Raw genomic sequence first — 24,656 nt, forward strand, 5'->3', positions numbered from 1 at the left:
CAGTGCTTTCTTAGAATACATTAAAATAAAAACAGAAAATATGACTGGTTATTGCACGAGAAATGCATCGTAATATACCTAACTCTAGCTTTGATTAAAAAATAACTATTTCTAACAAAAAAAAAAAGGTTAAGCATAAATCAAATGCTTTTTGTAACACCTGCCACTGAAATCAGTTGGGAAGGGATGAAGACTGTGCAAAAATAGCAACGGGAACCAAGAACTACATCTGGGAATAACACTGGTTACCACTGCCTAAGGAGAAATTCACAAAAAGGAATCCATCGATCTACTCTCATTAAAACACAATGAAGACAAGGTGTAAATGTTTATAGCCTCTTCTAAGCAAGCAAAATTTATGCCAACTTTCTTGTGGCATAAATTGTGGGGTGTTTTAAATTGAAGCCTATAACCCAATGCTAGACACATAAACATCAAACACGTCTAATAAACTTTCAATCGACTGGGTGCACTAAATCCTGACATCAGCTCATCCTGCAAAAAAAAAAAAACAAGAGACGAGTAGCCTGCCATTAAGATTACATTTCTGCTTAGTCCAGATCTTCACATCACTTCTGTACTTGGATAAGGCAGGGTTAGCAAAAAGAGATAACAATAGGGCTTCCCAGCTGGCTCAGTGGAAAAGAACCGCTGGCAACCCAGAAGATGAGGGTTCCATCCCTGGGTCAGGAGGATTCCCCTGGAGGAGGGCATGGCAACCCATTTCAGTATTCTTGCCTGGAGAATCCCATAGACTGAGGAGCCTGGAAGGCTACAGTCCACAGAGTAGCAGGGAGTCATAGATGACTGAAGCGACTGAGCAGACACACACAAAGATAACAGCAGGATCAAAAATTCTCTATACTTGTCAGCATTTAAATTGTGCACTGGTCAAATGAAAAAAAAGTACTTTTCAGTACTGAAGGAAAGACAATTCAAAAAAAGCTAAGAGTAAGTATTTTAATGTATCTGTGTATTAACTTTGAGTCTGCCTCAAGAACTCTTTCTTATCAATTGCTATGTTAAGCTTTCCAAGACTATTAAAATGTTTTATAAAGGCTAGCCATGTCAGCATACCTGATTTTCTTAGTGTTTTTTGTTATTTTTAATTATTGATCATTCTTTTTCAATAAATTTTATCTACAGAAAATAACATTTCCTACAATTCACAGGAAAATATTTACTTTTTAATATGCTTTACATCATTTTAAAAAACTCTTTCTCTTTCCCATCACTCCACACAATAGTTTTCTAAATTATTCACCTTTTCAATGAATCAGTGTTCTTTTCCTTTATGTGGCTTCTAAAATAATTAAATCAAATCAACAATTATCAAATAGATGTGATTTACAAGATTCTGTATAAGTTGTAGAGGGTTAAATGATAAATTTTAGAAACGATTTAAAAAAATAAAACATTAGGCAAATATATATCATCATGTTACATACAAATAGAAAAAATGACGAACTTCAAACCCCAAATCCAGAGCTGGATTTGAACCTCAGTCTGTCTGATGCCAAAACCAATAATCTATTCAGTGTCTGACACCTTCTCCTTTGGTAATTTAATAAAGAATTACATTTTAATGGATAGCATAACCAATATTCCAAAGATTAACTTTATTTGACAAAGATGATAGCTAAAATTCTAATTGTTAGAATAAGTAGTATAAGATACGTAACTGGGGAAACTAAAGATATTTGTTTTCTTTCTTCCCAAATACAAAGTCTGACATCTGTTACCTTCCTACTCTTTGGTCTTTCTAGGTTATTGGGGATGAATTTTCTCTTTATTAATTATGACTAACCATGAACCATACTTGTAATATCATACGAATTTGAAGATCGAGAAATTCTCCTAAAGAAATGAAAAACAAAATATTCCAGAAGTGACACTGGTAGAGCTAAAACCATGATTGCCAGTTCTCTTACTGACTGAAAAATGACTCATTTAATTTAAATACCTGGCAAACAGTTTATGCTATAGTGGCATAATCCATTCCATTCCCACTTCTCCTTAAAGGTCTGTTCATCCATAATCACCTCTGGCCACTCTCCAGTGTAAATTCTCTAATTCTTACTCCTTGTACATACATCAAGCTCTTATCTGCTATCATTATTAAGTTCTTATCCCCATTCAGGCCATACTGCAAGTTTTACATCTCTGATAAGAGAGAATATCTATGTACCAGTTTAGTTCAGAAGTCTCATTTTTCCTATTAAACTCTTTTGTGTATCATTCTCCAATAAGTAACACCTCTCTGAATGTCTACAGCACTTACTCTACAATTCAAAGCCTTGTCTTCAATCATTCATTGCTTGGAATAGATGCCCTAGTTATTAAGACATATACACATTAATTCTAAGTGTACTTTCAGTTCCTTGTCAACAGATCACACTTCTTGATTTGTGTCTCCTACAGTACAGATCTAATTTAAAATAGCTCATAAATCCCCTGAACTTTATGTAAAATTTTATGCAAAATGTTTTTAAACAAATTATATATTGTTTTTAATCACATTCTCAAATGACCATGTGATACAAATGGCCAGGAACCTCTGTGAAATGATGGGTGCCCATTATTCATACAAAAAATATGTGTTAACTTAAAAACTGTTCTTTGTCACACAGCAAAGTATTCAAGTTGGCTAAAAGCTAATGAAAAGTTCTATTCATCTGAAAAACCAGAAAAAGAAAATCTTTCTGCTTACTGTATAAAGAAACTCAATCCATGGAAACTATTCAGCTTTTCTTATCTACAGCAGATATATTTTATTATTTCAGAAACCCAAGAATAATGGAGCATTGCTGGACTTTGTGAACCATGAAACCACAAAGTCTTTTCTGTTCTTCAGTGCCACAATAAAATTCATTTCACTGTGAAGCTTTAATTATACATAAATATGAGTGTTTTCTTAAGAAATTGATAAGAAATAGGGATGGGAAGAACATTTAAAGGCAAAAACTAATCTGTGATAAAAAGTATTATTCTATCACCCAATTATATAGTGTTGAAAAAAACACAATTACTAATTATTACTTAATACAATACAATTACTTAATTCTTTCTAGCTCATGAAGTTATATTTCTATTTGTTAGTAAACATAAATCCTGCAGAAGTTCTCATATCAATATGTCAAAATTAGTATCAAAAAATAAGTGAATTTTATAAATAATCTGCTGTCACTACCTGTTTATTCACTGCATTACTTCAGAGCTTTATGTATTCTGTTCTATATCTGCATGATTAGTATCCTAGCCATCTTAAAGAAGAACCTTCATAACTCTCAAAAATAAAGTTGCTTTTTCATCTTCAAGGTCACCTTTTGTTTATTAAATAAATCTTTGCATGCTTACAGAATCTGTTAACTGACAGGGTATTTTATCTCCTTCATCAGAAAACATACTATTCATGCCAAACAGAACAGATTAAATCACCTGCTCCTTCTAAGATGCCTTATTGTACCTGTCCACTAAAGTTGGCAGAAACTAATCTGTCTCTACGCAGTGCAGCTCAGCTTTCTTTTCCAACAGAAGACAGGATAACTAAAATCTGCCCTTTATTTTATCCTGTTCTCTAAAGTTTTAACGAAAAGCTAGGCAATCTTTTTAAGGCAAGCAATCCACGCCAACAAAACATGATGCCTTCTCAACTGACTTGTAAAAACCACAAATATTTTCTTCTGATATCTAGTGGAGAAAAACAACCGTTAAGTAAAAATTCACACAGAACAAATTTCAACTACAGAAATATGCTGTTATTTCTATTATGTAGAATTCTTTTGAATTCTTAGGACTACTTTTGAATTCATAGGATTTACAGGGTATCAAGAGTTACACGTTAAAGTGCCAGGAGCCAGATGGCTTTACCACTTTTCAAAAACACCTTGTTACCTGATTAAGTGAGGTGGTATCTGTAAGTACAGCATCAGGAGGTCTATTGGGTATGGCTACAGCTGCCTGAAATAAAAAAATAAAAATAAAAAAAAAAAAAACACGACACGTTAAATAGTTAACAAAATAATTGCTAGTCTCTTTACCGAAATTGGTATTTGACAAACAAGCATGTTGCAATGGACAGTTGTTTCTCGGTTTCCAGGACACCAAAATTTGCAGATGTTCAAGTCTCTTATACAAAATGGGGCAGTATTTGCATATAACCTATGCACATCCTCCCATACACTTTAAATCATCTCAAGATTACTTGTAATACATACTACAATGTAAATACTGTGTAAATAGTCTGAGAACTTTCTAGAAATTTTTTTTCTGGCTATTTTTGTTTTTTGTTTTTTTTTTTCTGGCCCCGACCTCGGCGGCCGGCCGCCCGCAGAGGCCCCCGGCCGAGTCCCAGTCTCCGTCGCGGCTGCACGGCGCGCAGTCCCGCCCCCGCTTAAAGCCGCTGCGCCGGCCGCCCGAGGATTAGGCCCGGGCGCACCGCCCTCCAGTGGGTGCGGCCTGGGCGGGCGGCGGGAGCGGGGAGGGGCGTCACCTTTTCTGGCTATTTTTGATCCACGGTTGGTTTAATCTGCAGATGCAAAACCTGCGGATGTGGAACCCATGGATATGGAGGGCTGACTGTAATGAAATCTGTAAGCTGGATAAAAAGAATCTTTTTTAAATATATTCAGCACATAATGACCTTTAAAATTCTGTAACTGTGAGCTTCATCTACATTATGATTTCCCTGAAATGACTCTCTATAATGAAAGGAATTATATAACCAGGTCCATTCTCTAGGCAACAAACAGGGACTCTTCCCAATGCAAAAGAATACTTCTTTCCAGGGGAGGTCTTTGAGGTCAGTCTTTGAGGTTTGACCAACTCAGTGGACATGAATTTGAGCTCCAGGAGACAGTGGAGGACAGAGGAGCCTGGCATCCTGCAGTCCGTGGAACTGCCAAGAGTCAGACATGACTTAACAACTGAACAACAACAAAAATGATCCCATGACAACTCTTCTTAGCTGTCTCCTTGCACAGTTCTCTAGCAAACTTCTAGTTGGACTAGTTTACTTACTGCTTCCATGGAGCTACCAGACTCCTCTTGATTATCACTAAAGTAACTTTGTTTTTGAAACCATCCTTACTTTTGGTTCCAATTATTTGGTTCCAAAATGAGTCAGTTTCCTTGGGAAGAGCTTCGGAGCTATTATTAGAGCCTGCCTCGGCCTCCAGGCAAAACCTCTGCGCCACTGCAACAGAGAAGAGGGCAAGGACAGTGGCCCACTTCTCTCCAAGTGACATCCTCACTTTATAAGAAGGGGACTGAGCAGGAGTAGGAGCTTCTGGTCTTCTCAGCTTGCCTCTAGCAGCAGGGAACCCTCATCCTATGAGCAGGATGGGGCACGAGTTATCAGAGCCCTAGTATTCTTAGCATGCCATCGTAGAACAAAACTCTCCACAGTACAAATGGGGGCTGGGTGGAGGAAGAGAACCCCATAACTTGCAGCCACTTTTACCTGTAATAGAGCTTCTGCTTCACAAGATAGGGAAGGTAGGAGTGGGGAATAAGAAAAATGAGTGGCCTGCTCTGCCTAGGAAGATAGCGTGGCCCTATTCTGAGAGCTGAGGGCAGAGGTGAAGGCCAGGTTAAACTGGAGTAAAATCCAAATTACAAAATATTTTTAGGAAAAATATTGTTTGGGGCAGATTTTGAGAACTCAACAGTAATTTGAATTGTTTTATACATAAGAAATATTCTAGACATTTAATGAGTGAAGATTTTCATTTACACCAGGATCTCTTGTACATGTTAGGTTTTTCTAAAGAGTTCTGGGTGCAGACAAAGTTTGTATAAGTAAAGGTATTCCAGTAATTATCTCTTGTACATTACACTTACCTCAGCCTGTAACACATATAACGTGTTATATATTAAAATATACAAATATAAACAGCACTTCAAATCCAAGAACATATTCTGATTCAAGGAAGTTTAGATTACTAAAGCCCTACTCTATAAAATTATACATATAGTAAGTTCAAAATACAGATAAGCATCCTTAATGACACACATATGTCATTTATGAAGTCGTAGCCTACCTTGGCCTTGTCTGATGTCCGTTTTCCACCAGAGCCTCCAGAACCAACAACAAAGATGGAGAACTGATTATAACATATAAGTTCCTCCCCAGAGTAAGTGTAGACTGAAAAGTAAATGAAAGAAGAAAGAAAAGAAATTATTGTCAAAAGATATAACCAGTTAACCAATACATGATCAGCAATACCTGTAAATGTTTCAGAAACAAAATTCAATTACTAAAAGGTTTTGCAATTTAAAGACACCCAAGTTTGGGTTACAGAGCACTCATTTTAATCATACACACTACCAGTCTCTGGAAGGCAGAGAAAGGAAGATCTTGACAAATCCTTTCTTATCTATGGAATAGCAGTTCCTCTACCTTCTTGTAAAACTTCCCAACTGCCCTTCATATTTCAGTTCTCTCCTTCTTGAACTTTTCAGACAATTCCACTATAAAAAGCAGACTAACACACCTGAAAAGATTTTTTACTATTACTAAGTATTAGAGAAATGAAAATCAAAACTATGAGGTAGTACCTCACAGTGGTCAAAATGGCCATCACTAAAAAGTCTACAGATAACAAATGCTAGACTGGGAGCGGAGAAAGGGGAACCCTCCTACACTGTTGGTGGGAATGTAAATTGATACAGCCACTATGGAAAACAGTATAGAGGTTCCTCAAAAAACTAAAAATAGAATTGCCATATAATCCAGCAATCCCACTCCTGGGCATATATCCAGAAAAAACTGTAATTCAAAAATATACATGCACCCCTATGTTCATAGCAGCACTATTTACAATAACCAAGACATGGAAACAATCTAAATATCCACCAACAGATAAATGGATAAAGAAGACGTGAGATACACACACGTACACACAAAATGTGTGTGTACACACAAAATGGAATGCTACATAGCCATAACAAAGAATGAAATAATGCCATGTGAGCAACACAGATGCACCTAGAGATTATCATACCAAGCAAAGTTAAGTCAGAGAGAGACAGACAAATGTCATATGATATCACTTATATGTGGAATGTGAAATACAAAACAAATGTATGTATCTACAAAACAGAAACAGATTCAGAGATACAGAGAACAGACTTGTTCTCTCCCTAGGGAGAGAGGAGGTGGTGAAGCAATGGCTTAAGAGTTTGGGATTAGCAGATGCATCCTATATACAGGATGGATAAACAAGGTCATACTGTATAGCACAGGGAACCATATTCAATATCCTGTGATAAACCATAATGAAAAAGAATATGAAAAAGAATGTATCTATGTATAACTGAATCACTTTGCTGTACAAGAGAAATTAACACAACATTGTAAATCCACTAAAATTCAGTAAGATTAAAAATAAAATGCAGATAACCACTCTCTAAAATTTTCAAACATTCTGCAGAAGCCCTCAATAGAGCCTAAAATATAAAAGAGGAAATAGCAAGAATGAAGGTATAAACTTCTGGAAAGCAGGATCATGACTCTTTTGCTCATATCATACTCCCAGCAATTAGAATAGTACCTGGGACAGAAAAAGCACCTAATAAATATGCATTAATTAATGAATCAATGAACAAATGACATGAGTGAGCACGTTAGTGAATAAGTAAGCAAGTAATAAATGATAGATAGCTGTTCCTTTTACTACTGACTACTATCCTTGTGAGAGTTTGAACAGCATCTAAATCTCCAGCTCTGTAAAATTAGGAATATGCTTTTGAATAACATAAAGAAAAATATAATTAGGACAAAAATAAGAAAAGCCATGGTTATTTATATTTAAAATAAAACATTCATCTTTATTACATAGAAAATTGGATATCTAATTTCATCTATATTTTATCTACAAATTCTAATACATTATTATCCATTGTCAAGCTATAGGTAAATAAATGGAGTAGATCAAGAAACAAGAGTAAAAACTAAAGCTAAGATTACCACAAAACTTCACAGTGGTACGTTACATTTGATAGAATGGTGGGAAGATTAAAAGAAAACTGGGAGAACTGTAGCCAAATGTTAGCCAACATTTGAAATGACAAGAAAATACAAATATCTAAAAAAGAAGAGGGAGAAGGAAGAAGAGAGAAAAGATTCATGTTCTATGTGTCTATGGTGAAATTTTAACAAAAACATGTAATAGGAAAATATTTACAAGCATTAAAAATGTTCTAAATATATTATTAAGTAAAACAAGGCAAGTTTCAAAACAACATATTCAGTATAACCTCTTAGGTATGTATTAGAACAAAATGATAAAACCTATATTCCAAATACCAGATTACTATTAAACTTTCCACTGATATTTCCAAATTTTTTGATAATCTTTCTTGGTTTTGTTCTTAAACTTTAAATGATAAATTTTAAGCAAGGTGTCTTTGGCTTATGTTTAATTATTAGTATTTCAATATTTATTAAACTACTATAACCTTTTTTTCCACCGCAAATAAAATGTAGCTATGGTGTTTGAACCACATTATGAGTTCAATACGTCTGAATGTGCAAGGTTAAAAACCTAACTACCACTTATAAGAATGATTCAGGAGTCAAATAGGTTCCCAGTTCCAAAGAGCTAACATACAAAAGAATATTTACAACACAGCCTAATTATCAATTGAGGGCTGTCTTTGTATTCATTCCTGCTAAAACATACTCCAGGAAGCATAATTCCCCACTGTGTTCACTAGACCAGCCACATTTCTCATCTCTACTTTGGTTATGTTGTCACAAATCCCCTGAAATGCCCCACTCTCCCCTTATTTTCTAAAAGAGTTTGTAAATTTTTAGAATGCTAATCTTGCTTTCTCACAAATCGGAAGATAAATAGAAACTTATTTATCAACTTCTACGGTAAAGTATACTGCACACAAAGGCTATCAATTTAACAATATTATTATAAGAACTGGAAATTAGTTACCATCCACAAGAATTACTAAACCGGATCCTTTATCCAGGATATCAGCAACAATTGCTTCACATCTTAATTTTCCTAAAATGGAAAGTAAAAATAATAAATGTATAATAAATAAATGATACTGTTTTAAAAGCCGTAAGTAATATATTATATGAAAACATGAGAGAATTTAACATAACTTCAACTGGAATATCAGCAAACTAAATAAATGCATGGTTTAGAACAATTTTCAATATGATGCTGAGTCATAAACATTAAAAGCAATCATAATGCCTGAGTTAGCAAATTTGAAATATTAGTAATTCTGATAAATTAGGTGGAAAAAAGTAACAATTTTCAATCATTTAATGAACATTTGTTAAGCAAACAATCAACACCATTACTCTGTTCCTTACTGAACCTTTATTGGCTTCAATGAGACAATGTTTCCTTCTAACCACTTTGTTCTTTCATGGACTCTTCTTTTCATTATTTAATTGGTGATTTCTTGATGGATTATCCCTGTTTGAGAGTGAACCCATAATCTTTTTTTCCAATCTGTTTCTCTTTTGTTCCCTACATGAATGAATGGTACTATCCACCCAACTGCCATGGCAGAAACTTCAGCATGAGGCCTGTCTCATAAATTAGTGTCTAAATGTGACAAGACTTGAGTAGGCAGACATGGAGAGAAGTCAGAAGATACAAAAAGTTTTTTACTTCATCCTGAAGTCTACGAATAGCCATTTGGGCTTTTTAATAGGGAAGTGACAAAAACACTTGCATTTCAGAAATAATATTCTGGCTACAGTGAGATGAACAGATCGGAGGGGAGCAAGAATGGAGGCAGAGAGAACACTTGGAAAGTGAGAGATAATGGTGATCGAAATGAGGTAGACAGAAATAGGATCCTAAACGCACTGAAGGGAGAAAATCAAAGATCTTGGTACCTGCCTGGGTGTGAAAGATGATTAAAAAAATAAAATAATGCTGAGGTTAAGTAGGTTGCTGTTGCTTTCATCTCCTAAGTTGCTTCTGATTCTTCCACGTCTATCTTTCCACCACCACCTCTACCTAAGCTGCCATCATTTTATTTCAACTACCACAACAGCCCTCTAACTAGTTACCTGCACATTCACTCTGACCAACTTTAACACATGCTCCATATTATGCCTGATGCTGTTTTTTCCCAGAGTTAATCTGATTATGCCACATCCTTCTATGTTAAGTTCTAATGGTATCAAGTATGTTTCATCTGTACTGTTTATTACATATAGTTGTAATTATACATTTATTTGTGTACTTTTTTTTATTATAGCCTGCCTTCCACAACAACTAGGTTATATGCTCCAAAAGGGCACAGTCCAGATTTGTTTCATTTTCCATTTATTCGTAACCCTAACAGAAAGCCTAGATGTTAGGAAGCAACTGATAAATAGCTGTCAAACTACAGATGATATCCCAAGATAATCAACTCCATGTTTAAACAAATACCAAGCCTACTCCTTTCACATCCCTACAGTTTCTCCACTTATATCCCTACTGATGCCTACAATCCTTTTCAATCAACCACATTCTCCAACCTAGATTATTACAAAAGTCTCTTACAAAATCTCCTTCCCTCTATTTCATTCCCTTGTCAATCCAAGCATTACAAACAGGAGCCAGAGTTGATGCTTTCCAAAATTCACATTTGATCATATCTCTCCTTACAGTCCTTCAGTGGTTATCTATTGTCTTTAAAATAAAAGCCAAACTTCCTCACATAACCACACACTGCACACTGCCTCAGATAAAAGGAACTGTGTAAAAACAGGGTGTAATACCAAACTGAAGACTCGAATTGAGATGGTAGAGTAGGAGGACACAGAATTCACCTGCCACACAAACTCATCAAAAATACACCTCCACTGAAAATTAAGTGGAGACTAACAGAAAAACTCCTATTCAACCAAGACTATAAGAAAGACCCACAGGTAATCAGGCAGGAAGTGAGGAAAAGCAATCAGGTAAGGACCTGTGGGAGAGGACTCAAAGGAAAAGGGAGATGGTATAGGGAGAGACCTTCCTGGGGGACTGAGCAATTTAAGCCACATATTGGGTGTCCAACAAAGGGAAGACAAGCCCCCATGACTGACTGGAAGGCCACTGAGACAAGAGGGTTATGGGAAGCCTGGACTCCAGGAGTGAGTGAACACTTACTTACTCTCAAGGCAGGGCAGAGAGGGCGTACTGAAACCACCTGGGTGGCTGACTAGTTTTCTTCAACTGCTCTGGTCCCCAGCCTGAGCCGAGGGAACACTCCAGCACCACTCACATAACATTATAGCTCCACAGTCTAGGCTGCCATGATCAAGGAAAAGGCTCAGCTATAGGATGCTATGGACATCCAAACCCTAAGTGGCATCTGAACAGGGAGGGGGCAGCCATTACTGGTGACTGCACAGGGGGCCCAGATCTCTGATGGTGGCCAGGCCAACAAAGCCCTTGCCCCAACCCTCACTGAAATACCCATACCAGCTGCTCCTGCTCCTCTACTGAACCTCTCTGGGGCAAGGATGTCAGTGCTTGAAGTGGGAAGAGCACACACTTAAAGGGAACTGAACCAGCTCAGACCCAACCCTCAGGGCTTCTGCTCCAGCAATTAGAGATCTGCCCCTACCCCTATGGGGGTAGAGGGCGGACAGCAACTAAGCTAAGGCGAAGCACCACCTAACATCCGACTCTACTTTTCCATCTCCAGCCCCACCCCCTACAAAGGTGATATCTGTCAGCACACCCTGAAGAAAGACCTAAGTTGTGCTCACATCAAATCCAGCTCTCCCATCAAAGCCACTGGGCACCTGCAGACTGTATAGGGGCATACCCACAAAAGAAAAATCATAAGTAATTGTTTCACCTAATTTCAACAGAAAAAGAAATAGATAAGCAAAATGAAAATACAGAGGAGTCTCTTTCAATTGAAAGAGCAAGAGAAAATTCCTGAAAAAAACAACAAACGAAACAGAAATAAATAATTTACCAGATAAAAAATTCAAAGCAGGAATAATAAGAATGTTAACTGAATTAGGAACAAGAATAAACAAATATAATGGGAGTTTTAACAAGGAACTAGAAATTTTTAAAAAGAACCAATCAGAGCTGAAGAATAGACTAACTGAAAAGAAAAATGCACTAAAAGGAATTAACAGCACACCACCCTTATGGCAGAAAGCGAAGAACTAAAGAGCCTCTTGATAAAAGTGAAAGAGGAGAGTGAAAAAGTTGGCTTAAAACTTAACATGTAGAAAACTAAGATCATGGCATCTGGTCCCATCACTTCATGGCAAATAAATGGGGAAACAATGGAAACAAGACAGATTTTATTTTTTTGGTCTCCAAAATCACTGCAAATGGTAAGTACAGCCATGAAATTAAAAGATACTTACTCCTTGGAAGAAAAGCTATGACAAACCTAGACACCATACTAAAAAGCAGAGACATCACTTTGCCAACAAAAGGTCCATCTAGTCAAAGCTATGATTCTTCCAGTGGTCATGTATGGATGTGAGAGTTGGACTAGAAAGAAAGCTGAGCACCAAAGAATTGATGCTTTTGAACTGTGGTGTTGGAGAAGACTCTTGAAAGTCCCTTGGACTGCAAGGAGATCCAATCAGTCCATCTTAAAGGAAATCAGTCCTGAATATTCACTGGAAGGACTGATGCTGAAACTCCAATACTTTGGCCACCTCATGCAAAGAACTGATTCATTGGAAGAGACCCTGATGCTGGGAAAGATTGAAGGCAGGAGGAGAAGGGGACGACAGAGGATGAGATGGTTGGATGACATCACAGACTTGATGGACATGAGTCTGGGCAAGCTCTGGGAGTTGGTGATGGACAGGGAGGCCTGGCGTGCTGCAGTCCCTCGGGTCGCAAAGAGTTGGACACAACTGAGCGACTGAAGGGAACTAAACTGAGGTGATACAGAAAAACACGTACGTGATCTAGAAGATAGAATATTGGAACTCACTCAATCAGAACAGTGAAAAGTAAAAAGCAGAGAACATTTTAAGGGATCTTTGGGTAATATCATGCACACCAACATTCCATTAGAGGGGTCCCAGAAGAAGAACAGAGTAAAAATTTATTTGATGAAATTTGGCTGAAAACTTCCCAAGCCTGAAGAAGGAAACAGACGTCCAGGTACAGGAAGCACAGAAGATCCTAAAGAAGATAAATCCAAACAGACCCACACCAAGACATACCATAATTAAAATGGAAAAAGCTAAAGAGAGAATTCCAAAGGTAGCAAAAAGAAAAAGAGAGGGTCATATACAAAAGAATCCTCATAAGGCCATCAGCTGATTTTTCTGCAGAAACTTTGCAGGCCAGAAAGGAGTGGCATGATATATTTACAGTGCCAAAAGGGAAACCTACAACCTAGGCTACTCTTCTCAGCAAGATTATCCTTCAGAATTGAAGGAGATATAAAAAACTTTCTGGATAAGCAAAAATTAAGAGTTCATCAATACTAAACCACCCTAAAATAAATGTTGAAGGGTCTTCTCTAAATAGAAAAGGAAAGGATATAACGAGAATTAAGTATAGAAAAGGAAAAATCCCACTAGTAAAGGCAAATATATAGGAAATACAAAGGAAATATAGGAATATTTAGGAAATATTTAGCAAATATATAGGAAATATTTAGAAAATATATAGGAAATATAAAGGAAAGACAGAAGCTCAAATACTTAAATAAGCTAGTACAAAGATTAAGAAACAAAAACCTGTAAAATCAAGTATGACTACAACAATAAGTAGAGATAAACATGAAGATGTAAACTATTACATCAAAAACACAAAGTGTGGTGGAAGGGAGTAAAAAATGTAGCTCTTTTAGAATGTGTCTGAAAAAGGACTAGTTTAAAACAAATATAGTTATAGATCAACATATATGAATTCCATGGTAACTGCAAATCAAAAACCTACAACAGATACCCAAAAACAAAAGAGAAAGGAACACAAGCAAAAGAAAAGTACAAAATCACAAAGGAAGAAAATTAAAAGGAAAAAAAAACAGGGAAAACTACAAGAACAACCAGAAACAAGTAACACTAACAATGAAATAGAACTATTCAGCCTTAAGCCATTAGAATCTTATAATTTTTAATAAAATAAAGTTGTTTAGTAGCTAAGTCACGTTCGACTCTGTGCAACCCCGTGGACTATAGTCCACCAGGCTCCTCTGTCCATGGGATTCTACAGGCAAGAATACTGGAGCAGGTTGCCATTTCCTTCTCCAAAATAAAGTAAAAAGATTTAGAAAAAAATTAAAGTACAATTCTAGTTACTTGCTAACCTCTACGTTATATAATATGAAATGATAGACTTTTTTTGTGTTTCACCACCTTATGCGGTCAGCATATAAATATTCTGACATCAGAGCAGCAACACAAAACAAATACATCAAATTAAAGTGAAAAAATGAGAAGCTCTACTGAACAAGTAAGATATAACTGAGAAAAATAAACTGATTATTAAGACAGACTTGATTTTACTTACTCTAAAAGAAAATATGAAAAAGTTAATTACAAAACATCCTGTATCTTTTAACATTCTTTGCTTTACGAAAATCAGTACCAACACAAATACCTGAGAAAAGAATGAAGAATCCATGGGACTGATTATACACATCCATGACTGATTATACACAATCACTAAGTTTAAGATATAAAAAGAAAATGCTCCTTTCAGTTGTTGATCAGATTTTAAGTAGTTTTTTGAAGTAATTTATTAAATAAAACTATTTGAATAGGATGATATTTAAGTAACCAAAATAAGTACTAGTTAATATCAATGTGGGGATTCCTGGTGGCTCAGCAGGAGAGAATCCACCTGCTAATGCAGGAGATGCAGGTTCAATCCCTGGGTCAGGAAGGGCCCCTGGAGAAGGAAATGGCAACACACTCCAGTATTCTTGCCTGGGAAATTTCATGGACACAGGAGCCTGGCGGGCTAAAGTCCTTGTGGTTGCAAAGAATTAGACATGATTTTGGTGACGAAACAAAAAACATCAATATACACTAATGGTTGACATGCACACAAATAACTTACAATAGAATTTATTTAGTCACTTCTCTGCCAGTTTAACACATTGACACAGTTTGGAAGGTTAGTCAGAACATAAAATTATGGTATGATGAAGAACTCACCTGCTCTGGGAATTGGTTTATATAACTCCAAGTACTGCTCCCCATGAAGAATCTACATTAAGGTAAGCAAAATTTTGTCAGTAGACTTCCTTTCTCCATAGGCTCTTCTGTGAATACTGCTAATCCTAAATGGCATTTCACTGCCCACTTGTTCACATGACTACTTCCCCCAAACTATCTATCTCAGTTTGGCTCTTATTCCTTAACTATATTATTCAGAAATCATCAGTCCCCCAATTTAAAGACTATCAGCTCTCTGGAACAGAGAAGACATACTGTCTTCTTTCTTGACATTCTTAATCCTTGCTGAGTGATAATCGTGGATTATTTGCCATGGAGACACTAAACTCAATATATTCCCAGGGCTCATCATCGTGCTTGGAACATACTGGGTATCCACTACATATCTACTGAATAAAAATAAACAAACTGCTCAGTACTAGTAATTTCAGGTGATACCTGGCAAATACAAATGACTCAGCCAAAACACAAAGATAAATATTAAAGCCATGGTTACAGTAAAAGCACTATCAATGTCAACATTCCCTTAGTGTTATGTCTTACAAATTACCTACAAAGAGTAAATACTAAAGACCCTGTGTAATTTCACAGCCACATTAACCTCAATTTATCAAAACAAGAATATAAAAATATAATACAGGAAAACAAGTGAACAAAAAAAAAAAAAAAAAAAAAACCTGACCACATATCCAAATGACCACACTCCACTGCTATGGGACAGTTTAATTCCCAGTCTTCCTCAGAACCCAGAAAGGAAACAGAATGGGGAGGAGGATAGTGATGAGAGGACAAATGAAGGATAGCCTCAAAATCACATCTGGAAACAAGGTTGGGAAGACTGGGATTCAAATCCCAAGATGGCTATCATTTCCAGTCACAGATTTTGAATACCATTCATGATGTCCAATTCCTTTCAATTCCAAGGAAGAATTGTGAAATATCGGCTTTAATTGTTTACAAGGACTTTATCCAAACAGGAGAACTGTATGCAAAAAATGCCATGGGAGAGTGACTGAAACACCAAACTGGTTGGCATCTATTTCTCGCCTCCCTCCCAACTCCATCAAATAATAAAATAAGTGTAGATTCTCATGGACTCAGAGAAGCAGTATACTAATGATTCTCTAGTAAACGGGTTCTCCAATCAATCAAAATCACAGAAATCAGTTTAACTACTATTCAACAGTTATCAACTGGGTTTATGACCTGAACCTTATTTCAAGAAATAAAATATATCCTACCTCAAAAACCTCACAATTGTTTGCTCCTTTCTTCTTGAAATACCTTATTCACTCTGCTTCTCAAATACCACATTCTCCTGTGGTATACCTCACTCAGTCTCTATCTTCCCAGTCTCTCTTTCCTTCCCAGTCTCATTCCTCCCATTCCTTCCTTTTCATTCATTCCTTCCATCTCATTCCTTCCCAGTCTCTCTTGTTAACTCCTCCTCATCTTGTCAACCTCAATTCACCACAGGATCTCCAAACTCAGGATTTTTGCTACCTATATTCATACACTAGTGATTTCACCTAGTTTCATGTCTTTAAATCTTATTTAAACACTAAGAATCCCAGGAGGGCCATCCCCCAACCTCTAAACTCATATATTCAACTGCCCACTTTGTATCTCCACTAAAACCAACTCCTGATCATCCCCACCTTAAACTGTACACATCTATTTTATTATACATAGTAGTATGTCATATGTAACTACCATACATATTAAATATATTGAATATAATTAATTATAAATCATACATAGATAGGAGAAGGCAATGGCAACCCACTCCAGTACTCTTGCCTGGAAAATCCCATGAACAGAGGAGCCTGGTGGGCTGCAGTCCATGGGGTCGCTAAGAGTCAAACACGACGGAAGCGACTTAGCAGCAGCAGCAGCATAGATAGATATATATGCATATATATCATCCCAGTTAACCAGACCAAAAACCTTCATCCTTGACTCCTCTTTCTTTCCATGCACATCAAGCCTTATGCTAGAATTACTATAATAGACTTCAAACTGGTTTCTCTGCTTCCATGCTTGGCCCCCATATAATCTATTCTCTACAGAGGAGCAAAAATGAGCCTGTGAGTGAACATAGCCGGATCATATCACTCCTCTGTTCAAAGCACTACAAATGGCCTCTCATATTAATCAGAGTATGAGCTGAAATTCTCAAGTGACTACAAGGCCCTCTTCTCCTATCACTACTCCCTTGCTCATTTACAGCTGTACTGACCTCCTTGCTGTTCCAAAAATAAGCTAAGTATGCACCTGCCTTGGGCCTTTTTCACCTATTCTCTCTGTTTCATACACTCTTTCCTCTTGCTCCTTCATCACTATGATCAGGTAATGATTACCATACAGAACTTACACATAAGGAAACTGAAGCTTAGAGAAGCTATTTACTCTTGGTCAAATAGCAACTAATGACAGAGAGAGAATTAATAACATTATGCCAAGGTTGCAGGACTGTACATAATTGTTGTTTTCTTCTTTTTGCTTGCCTTTTCAACTGCCTACCCTTCTGTTCTTAAAAAGAAAAATCAAAAGACAGGTTAAATCTTTATTCTTGAATCAACCACTACATACTATTGCATTAATGCACCACACACACACACACACACTAATGTGACATTTATCAATCATATTTAAAGAAACAGAAAAACAAAATAAAGATTTCTTATTATGCATACCTTTGCTAAATTGATTGAAAGCCCAGGAATCTCTGCTAATCCTCCATTCATTATAGATTTCTGAGCAAGAATAACTCCAAAGGTTGGCAAACAGGAGAAATCAGAACTCCCTTCATAAATAAATTTCATATCTTTTGGCTCCTTGATTGATGCTCCCACTCCAAGGGCATACATAATAGTGTCCAGCTCCGCATAGGAAGAATATAATGGAGGAAATTTATGACCAATAGCTCTAGCCTGTGGACCAATTGTAGAAAATTATTTTTTCACTGATATTCTTATCAAATCTTTTAACTTTTCAAAACTATTAACTGTTACATATTTAGTTTTGTAAATAGAATGGTATTTTAGTGAATTTGATGGAATATGTTTAATTACATTTGATTTTTTAATAAAAACAATTAAAAACATGTGGGAAAAGACTTCATTTACAAATAAGTACTTTCTTATTGCCTGCTTCTTACTAACAGATAGGATATCTCATTTTCAACCTTCCTGTCTCTGACGATGGAAAACCCTATTAATTCAGTGATTGTTAGCTACTCAAAATTATAAAAAAATAAATTTATTATAAATAGGAATAGTGAACGGCTCTATAAACTCTATTATATAAAAGTCAGTATAAACAGATGAGCAAAACACTGCTTAGTGCTTATTATAAACTAGACTCCCTCATAATGGTTTGAGTTAAAATTAGATTTTTACCTTAAGTTGTTACCCAGGACTGTTCTTTATCTAACTAGATATTGTATTTTTCTACTTAGTGATGACCTGCCTAGCTAATTTATGAAGCATATTAGGTTATAAAAGAATGATGTCCAATTTTTGATCACTTTCATTCTAAGCAGGAGTCAACAAACAACAGGCAAGACTTAAGAATGATTTTTTACAACTTTTAAGAGTGGTCTAACAAAAGAAAAATAAGATTATGTGTCAGAAACAGTATATGGTCCATCTAGCCTAAAATATTTACTATCTGGCCTTTAACCAAAAAGTGGCCCAACAGAGTAAAATCACATTTATAAACTGATCATATTCTCAGAGTTAAAATTAGATTGTTTATTTTATCACTATATCTGCCCTGAGTCACAAAATACCACAACTGAATCTGTCAAATGATTTATTTCTTATTTATGCACAATTAAAAAAAAAAAAAGGAGACGCACCAGAGATAGTTAATCAGTAAACTTCACAAGAGCTATAACCAGACTTCTATTAGACTTCCTGACACAGTGGAGACTGTTTACTTGCAGCCATGTTGACATGTTTCCAAAATACAATCTGTCAATGCTTTCTCTTAAAAGACACGACTCAAAAGAAGCACTAAACTAAATATCCTTTTCTAAAAAGTTAGAAAGTGATGAAAGTATGATTATCAAAATGCTCCAAAATACAAAAGACACACTAAAGAAGAGTAAGTAAAAGTTACATTTAATATTTTAACCTTAATTCCATTCAAATTTTATACATATTTAGTACATGTTTTATAAAGTTTTATGGTCACTTATCTTTCCTATTTAACAATAAATTAATAGCTTGGAAAACCACTTTTTGCATGAAAGAATAGAGAAAGAAAAAAAGGAAAGAAAAGAAGAAATCTTTAGAGAAGGCAGAGTTTTAGGTTTTCTCCTCCACTTACAAATTCAGATGTGGTTGCTGATGTTGCACGGCTGGTAGGATTTGCTGAAACTTCTCCACCTGAATTTATTTTATTTAGAGCTTCGACTATACTGCCAATGGACTCTAAAAAAAAAAAAAAAAAAGGATAATAAATAATAATAATAATGCTTTTTATCCATCGATGGATGGATAAAGATGTGGTATATATATATAATGGAATATTACTCAGCCATAAAAAGAACCGAAATAATGTTAAATAGAGACATGGGTGGACCCAGAGATTGTCATACTGAGTGAAGTAAGTCAGAAAGAGAAAGACAAATACCTGCGATACCACTTATATGTAGAATCTAAAAAAAAATGATACAAATGAACTTACTTATTAAACAGAGTTATAGGTGTAGAAAACCAACCGATGGTTACCAAGGGAGAAGAGGAGAGGGGAAGGGATAAATTGGGAAATTGTAATTGATGTATATACACGACTACACATAAAACACATATCTAGTAAGTACCTACTGTATAGCACAGGGAATTCTACTCAGTCCGTAATGACTAAATGGGAAACGAATCCGAAAAAGAGTGGATACATGTATAACTGATTCACTTTGCTCTACAATAGAAACTAACACAACATTGTAAATCAACTATACTCCAATAAAAATTAATTTTTAAAAATCACTCCAAGGTCGATGAACCTAGAGCCTATTATACAGAGTAAAGTAAGTCAGAAAGAGAAAAGTAAATAGCATATGTGTTGTGCTAAGTTGCTTAGTCATGTCTGACTTTGTGACCCTATGAACTGTAGCCCACCAGGCTTTTCAATCCACGGGATTCTCCGAGCAAGAGTACTGAAGAGGTTTGCCATGGCCTCCTCCAGGGAATCTTCCCAACTCAGGGATCAAACCCACGTCTCTTACATCTCCTGCACTGGCAGACAGGTTCTTTACCACTAGCGCCACCTGGGAAGCCCAAATATCATATATTAATGCATATATATGGAATCTAGGAAAACAGTACTGATGAACCAATTTGCAGGACAGGAATAGAGATGTAGACATAGAAAATGGACTTGTGGACACAGCAGGGGAAGGGCAGGGGATGAAATGAGAGAGTAGCATTGACTACATACACCACTGCTGCTGCTAAGTTGCTTCAGTCGTGTCCGACTCTGTGCGACCCCAGAGATGGCAGCCCACCAGGCTCCCCCGTCCCTGGGATTCTCCAGGCAAGAACACTGGAGTGGGTTGCCATTTCCTTCTCCAACGCATGAAAGTGAAAAATGAAAGTGAAGTCGCTCAGTCGTGTCTGACTCTTTGCGACCCCATGGACTGCAGCCTACCAGGCTCTTCCGTCCATGGGATTTTCCAGGCAAGAGTACTGGAGTGGGTTGCCATTGCCTTCTCTGACATACACTAGCAATGTGTAAAACAGATAGTTAGTGGGAAGCTGCTATATAGCACAAGGAACTCAGCTTGCTTCTCAGTGATGACAGGGAGGGATGGGGTCCAGGGGAGAGGGAAGGTGGAAGAGAGGCTCAAGAAGGAGGGGATATATGTATACTTAGAGCTGATTCACATTGTTGTATAGCAGAAACCAGTACAACATTATAAAGCAATTGCCCTCCAATTAAAAATAAATTTAAAAATAGCACTCCCACTAAGGTATGGGAAAAATATTTGCATATATGAAACATCTAGCCAATTATTGCACACTGCCATTTAAATAGTGGTATACCAAAAAAAATAGTGACATACATGACAAACTCCCAGATTTTTCTTATATAGAACTATATTTCATTTGTACTGAAAAAAATCTTCAGTCATGAAATTCAAGTCCCTCAACTGCAGGATAACTAAAGATGCACAAACTGAATTTTCTCTTTAGGATACTGGAATTTAAATAAGACAGAGTGCTTTGGTAAACCTATTACATAAAGATCGCAAAAGCATCATCTTTCAAGAATCATAAACAGCTAATGTTCCCCTGGTGAAATCCAAATAAATGTAAGCTATTTCTACAAAAAAAAAAAAAATGCTTTTGTTACAGATGTGACTAAGAAAAACTACAATGCTTTAGATAATCACGCCTGTAATATCCAGCAAACCTACTACAGAAACTTCACTTGTGTTCATGAACTGACTATATGATGTCAGGCTATTATTACAGGAAAAAAATGTGAAAGACTGAGCAGACAAGATAACCGGGTGTTTCCACATTCTCTTCAGGTTATGATTCCAAGGAGGCTCAGGGTTTTGCAAAGTATCTGAGCAATTTTACAATTCTGTAAAGTGGGACCCTTGTCCGCAGACGTACAAGTCCAAGCTGGTGGAGGGAAAACTAATTTCCCTTCTTCCCCACCATCACCCCTCCTCCAGGATGCAACAATGTCAAGATTACCTCCCAGGTCTCTATACAGGTAACCTCAGAAAATATTACTGAAAATTCTTCCATAGAAAACCACCCATTATGACCAGTGACTCCAGAGAGAGTTCAGAAGCTGCTATTCTGAGATCTAAAAGGTTAATAAAAGAGACTCATGGAGCATCCACATGTGCCCTAAGATTCCAAAAGCTCTGGGACCTTCCTAAAAACCTTATATACATGGGCCTCCTCCTAAACTCAGACAAAAATGGTACCTAGACTACAGAATGTGAGATGACCAGGGGTTTCTGCCATTCCTGGTGAAGCTAGTGGAGAGGTTTCTTGCCTACTGATGCTTCTCTTACCACCACATTTAGGTTGCTGCCTAGATAGGAGGCCATTTAACTGAAAGCATCAGGGCTTCACTGGTGGCACAGTAGTAAAGAACCTGCCTGCCAAGGCAGGAGACGCAGGTATGATCCCTGAGTCAGGAAGATCCCCTGGAGAAGGAAATGGCAACACACTTCCATATTCTTGCCTGGGAAATCCCCTGGACAGAGGAGCCTCTTCTGGAGCCAGACACAACTCCGTAAGTAAACAACAACTTTGGTACAGACTGATGGTACTGAACTCACAAAGAGACCACCTGAATTAACTCTTGGCTTAAACATTGAGAAAGTGCAGCCCACTTACTCAACTTTTCTGAAGTTTAGTTCCATCATCTGTAAAATGAGAACACTGATATGGGTGCTTGGAAAGTCTCAATTTTACAAATGATGTAAGGCTTTTTTCACTGTACTTCAAATACTAGGGGTTATCTTTTCATTTATAAGTATATAATTCATTAGTTAGCTTTTTCTTTATATTAGTCTAATACTTTTCAAAATTATTTTATCTATTTTAATTGGAGGCTCATTACTTTACAATACCATAGTGGTTTTTGCCATACATTGACATGAATTAGCCACGGGTGTACATGTGTCCCCCATCCCGAACCTCCCTCCCACCTCCCTCCCCATCTTACCTCTCTGGATTGTCCCAGTGCACCGGCTTTGAGTGCCCTGTTTCATGCATCAAACTTGGACTGGTCATCTATTTCACATATGGTAATATACTTCAGTGCTATTATCTCAAATCATCCCACCCTCGCCTTCTCCCACAGAGTCCAAAAGTCTTTTCTTTATACCTATGTCTATTTTGTTGTCTCACGTATAGGGTTGTCATTACCATCTTTCTAAACTCCATATATATGTGTTAGTATACTGTATTGGTGTTTTTCTTTCTGGCTTACTTCACTCTGTATAACAGGCTCCAGTTTCATCCACCTCATTAGAACTGATTCAAATGCATTCTTTTTAATAGCTGAGTAATACTCCATTGTGTATATGTACCACAGCTTTCTTATCCATTCATCTGATGATGGACATCTAGGTTGCTTCCATGTCCTGGCTATTGTAAACAGTGCTGTGATGAACATTGGGGTACACGTGTCTCTTTCAATTCTGGTCTCCTCAGTGTGTATGCCCAGCAGTGGGATTGCTGGGTCATATGGCAGTTCTATTTCCAGTTTTTTAAGGAATCTCCACACTGTTCTCCATAGTGGCTGTACTAGTTTGCATTCCCACCAACAGTGTAAGAGGGTTCCCTTTTCTCCACACCCTCTCCAGCATTTATTGCTTGTAGACTTTTTGATAGCAGCCATTCTGACTGGTGTGAGATGGTACCTCTTCGTGGTTTTGATTTGCACTTCTCTGATAATGAGTGATGTTGAGCATCTTTTCATGTGTTTGTTAGCCATCTGTATGTCTTCTTTGGAGAAATGTCTGTTTAGTTCTTTGGCCCATTTTTGATTGGGTCGTTTATTTTTCTAGTATTGAGCTGCATGAGTTGTTTGTATATTTTTGAGATTAACTATAAAACTCGTAGAATAAAATTTAGGCAAAACACTCTCTGACGTAAGTCACAGCAAGATCCTCTATGACCCACCTCCCAGAGTAATGGAAATTAAAGCAAAAGTAAACAAATGGGACCTAATTAAACTTAAAAACTTTTGACAATGAAAAAAACTATAAGCAAGGTGAAAAGACAGCCTTCAGAGTGGGAGAAAATAATAGCAAACAAAAGCAACTGACAAAGAATTAGTCTAATACTTTTAAGGCAATAAAGTGGAATTCTGATATCAAAGAAAAGTTTTTAAGATATTTCTTCCTTTTTCCTTTTCCTCATTTTCATTGATAGGTGATTGCCATTCATAGACTAAATTTACCTCAAATACTAAAAAAAAGAATACAGAAAATGATACTGCTAATGACATAACAATCATATTCTGATTGAGAAAAGCGTAATGAAAATTTCAGCAAGTGTATCAGCAGAAAGGGAAGCATCATTAGGATAAAAAGAAAAATAACAGGCTAGTCATTTTTCATATATATTCTTCTATTGAATATTAAATATAATGCTGGGGGAAAAATAATTTTCCTGTAAATAATTCCAATTCATGATCTTTCCTCAGATCAGATCAGATCAGATCAGATTAGTCGCTCAGTCGTGTCGAACTCCTTGCGACCCCATGAATCAGACAGGCCCTTTAAATTTCATATACTATATACATACATGAGTTATACTAGAAAAAACAATATAATTTTTATTGGTCATTTCCTGTGGCATATCATAGATGATTCAGTAACTCAAGATAACAAGCATTTACTAAATGCTTTCTATGAGTTCAGCACTACTCTAGCACCAAATACAAAAGAAGGACACACAAGATATAGTCTCTGCCTCCAAAGGAACTCTCCAGTTAAGAAACCACGTACTTATGAAAAAAAAGCAGCGGA

The 24,656-nt window shown here is 36.6% G+C and overlaps 1 protein-coding gene across 9 annotated transcripts in view; it reads right to left on the reverse strand.

Moving 5' to 3' along the window:
- HSD17B4 (hydroxysteroid 17-beta dehydrogenase 4) overlaps positions 1-24,656 on the reverse strand; it is a 174,792-nt gene that overhangs the window by 101,958 nt on the left and 48,178 nt on the right. For all 9 annotated transcript variants that reach the window (XR_011567608.1, XR_011567605.1, XR_011567607.1 and 6 more), the window contains exons 12-17: positions 19,475-19,578; positions 17,836-18,072; positions 15,119-15,170; positions 8,949-9,020; positions 6,042-6,145; positions 3,895-3,960 (exon numbers count right to left, since the gene is read on the reverse strand). Coding sequence is in view for 1 of the 9 variants with exons in the window: in XM_070793275.1 (XP_070649376.1) it covers positions 3,895-3,960; positions 6,042-6,145; positions 8,949-9,020; positions 15,119-15,170; positions 17,836-18,072; positions 19,475-19,578 (635 nt within the window). In the remaining 8 variants the exon portion in view is untranslated. The remainder of the gene's footprint in view (positions 1-3,894; positions 3,961-6,041; positions 6,146-8,948; positions 9,021-15,118; positions 15,171-17,835; positions 18,073-19,474; positions 19,579-24,656) is intronic.

Source organism: Bos indicus, chromosome 7 (assembly GCF_029378745.1).
Source record: "Bos indicus isolate NIAB-ARS_2022 breed Sahiwal x Tharparkar chromosome 7, NIAB-ARS_B.indTharparkar_mat_pri_1.0, whole genome shotgun sequence".
Lineage (NCBI taxonomy): Eukaryota > Metazoa > Chordata > Mammalia > Artiodactyla > Bovidae > Bos > Bos indicus.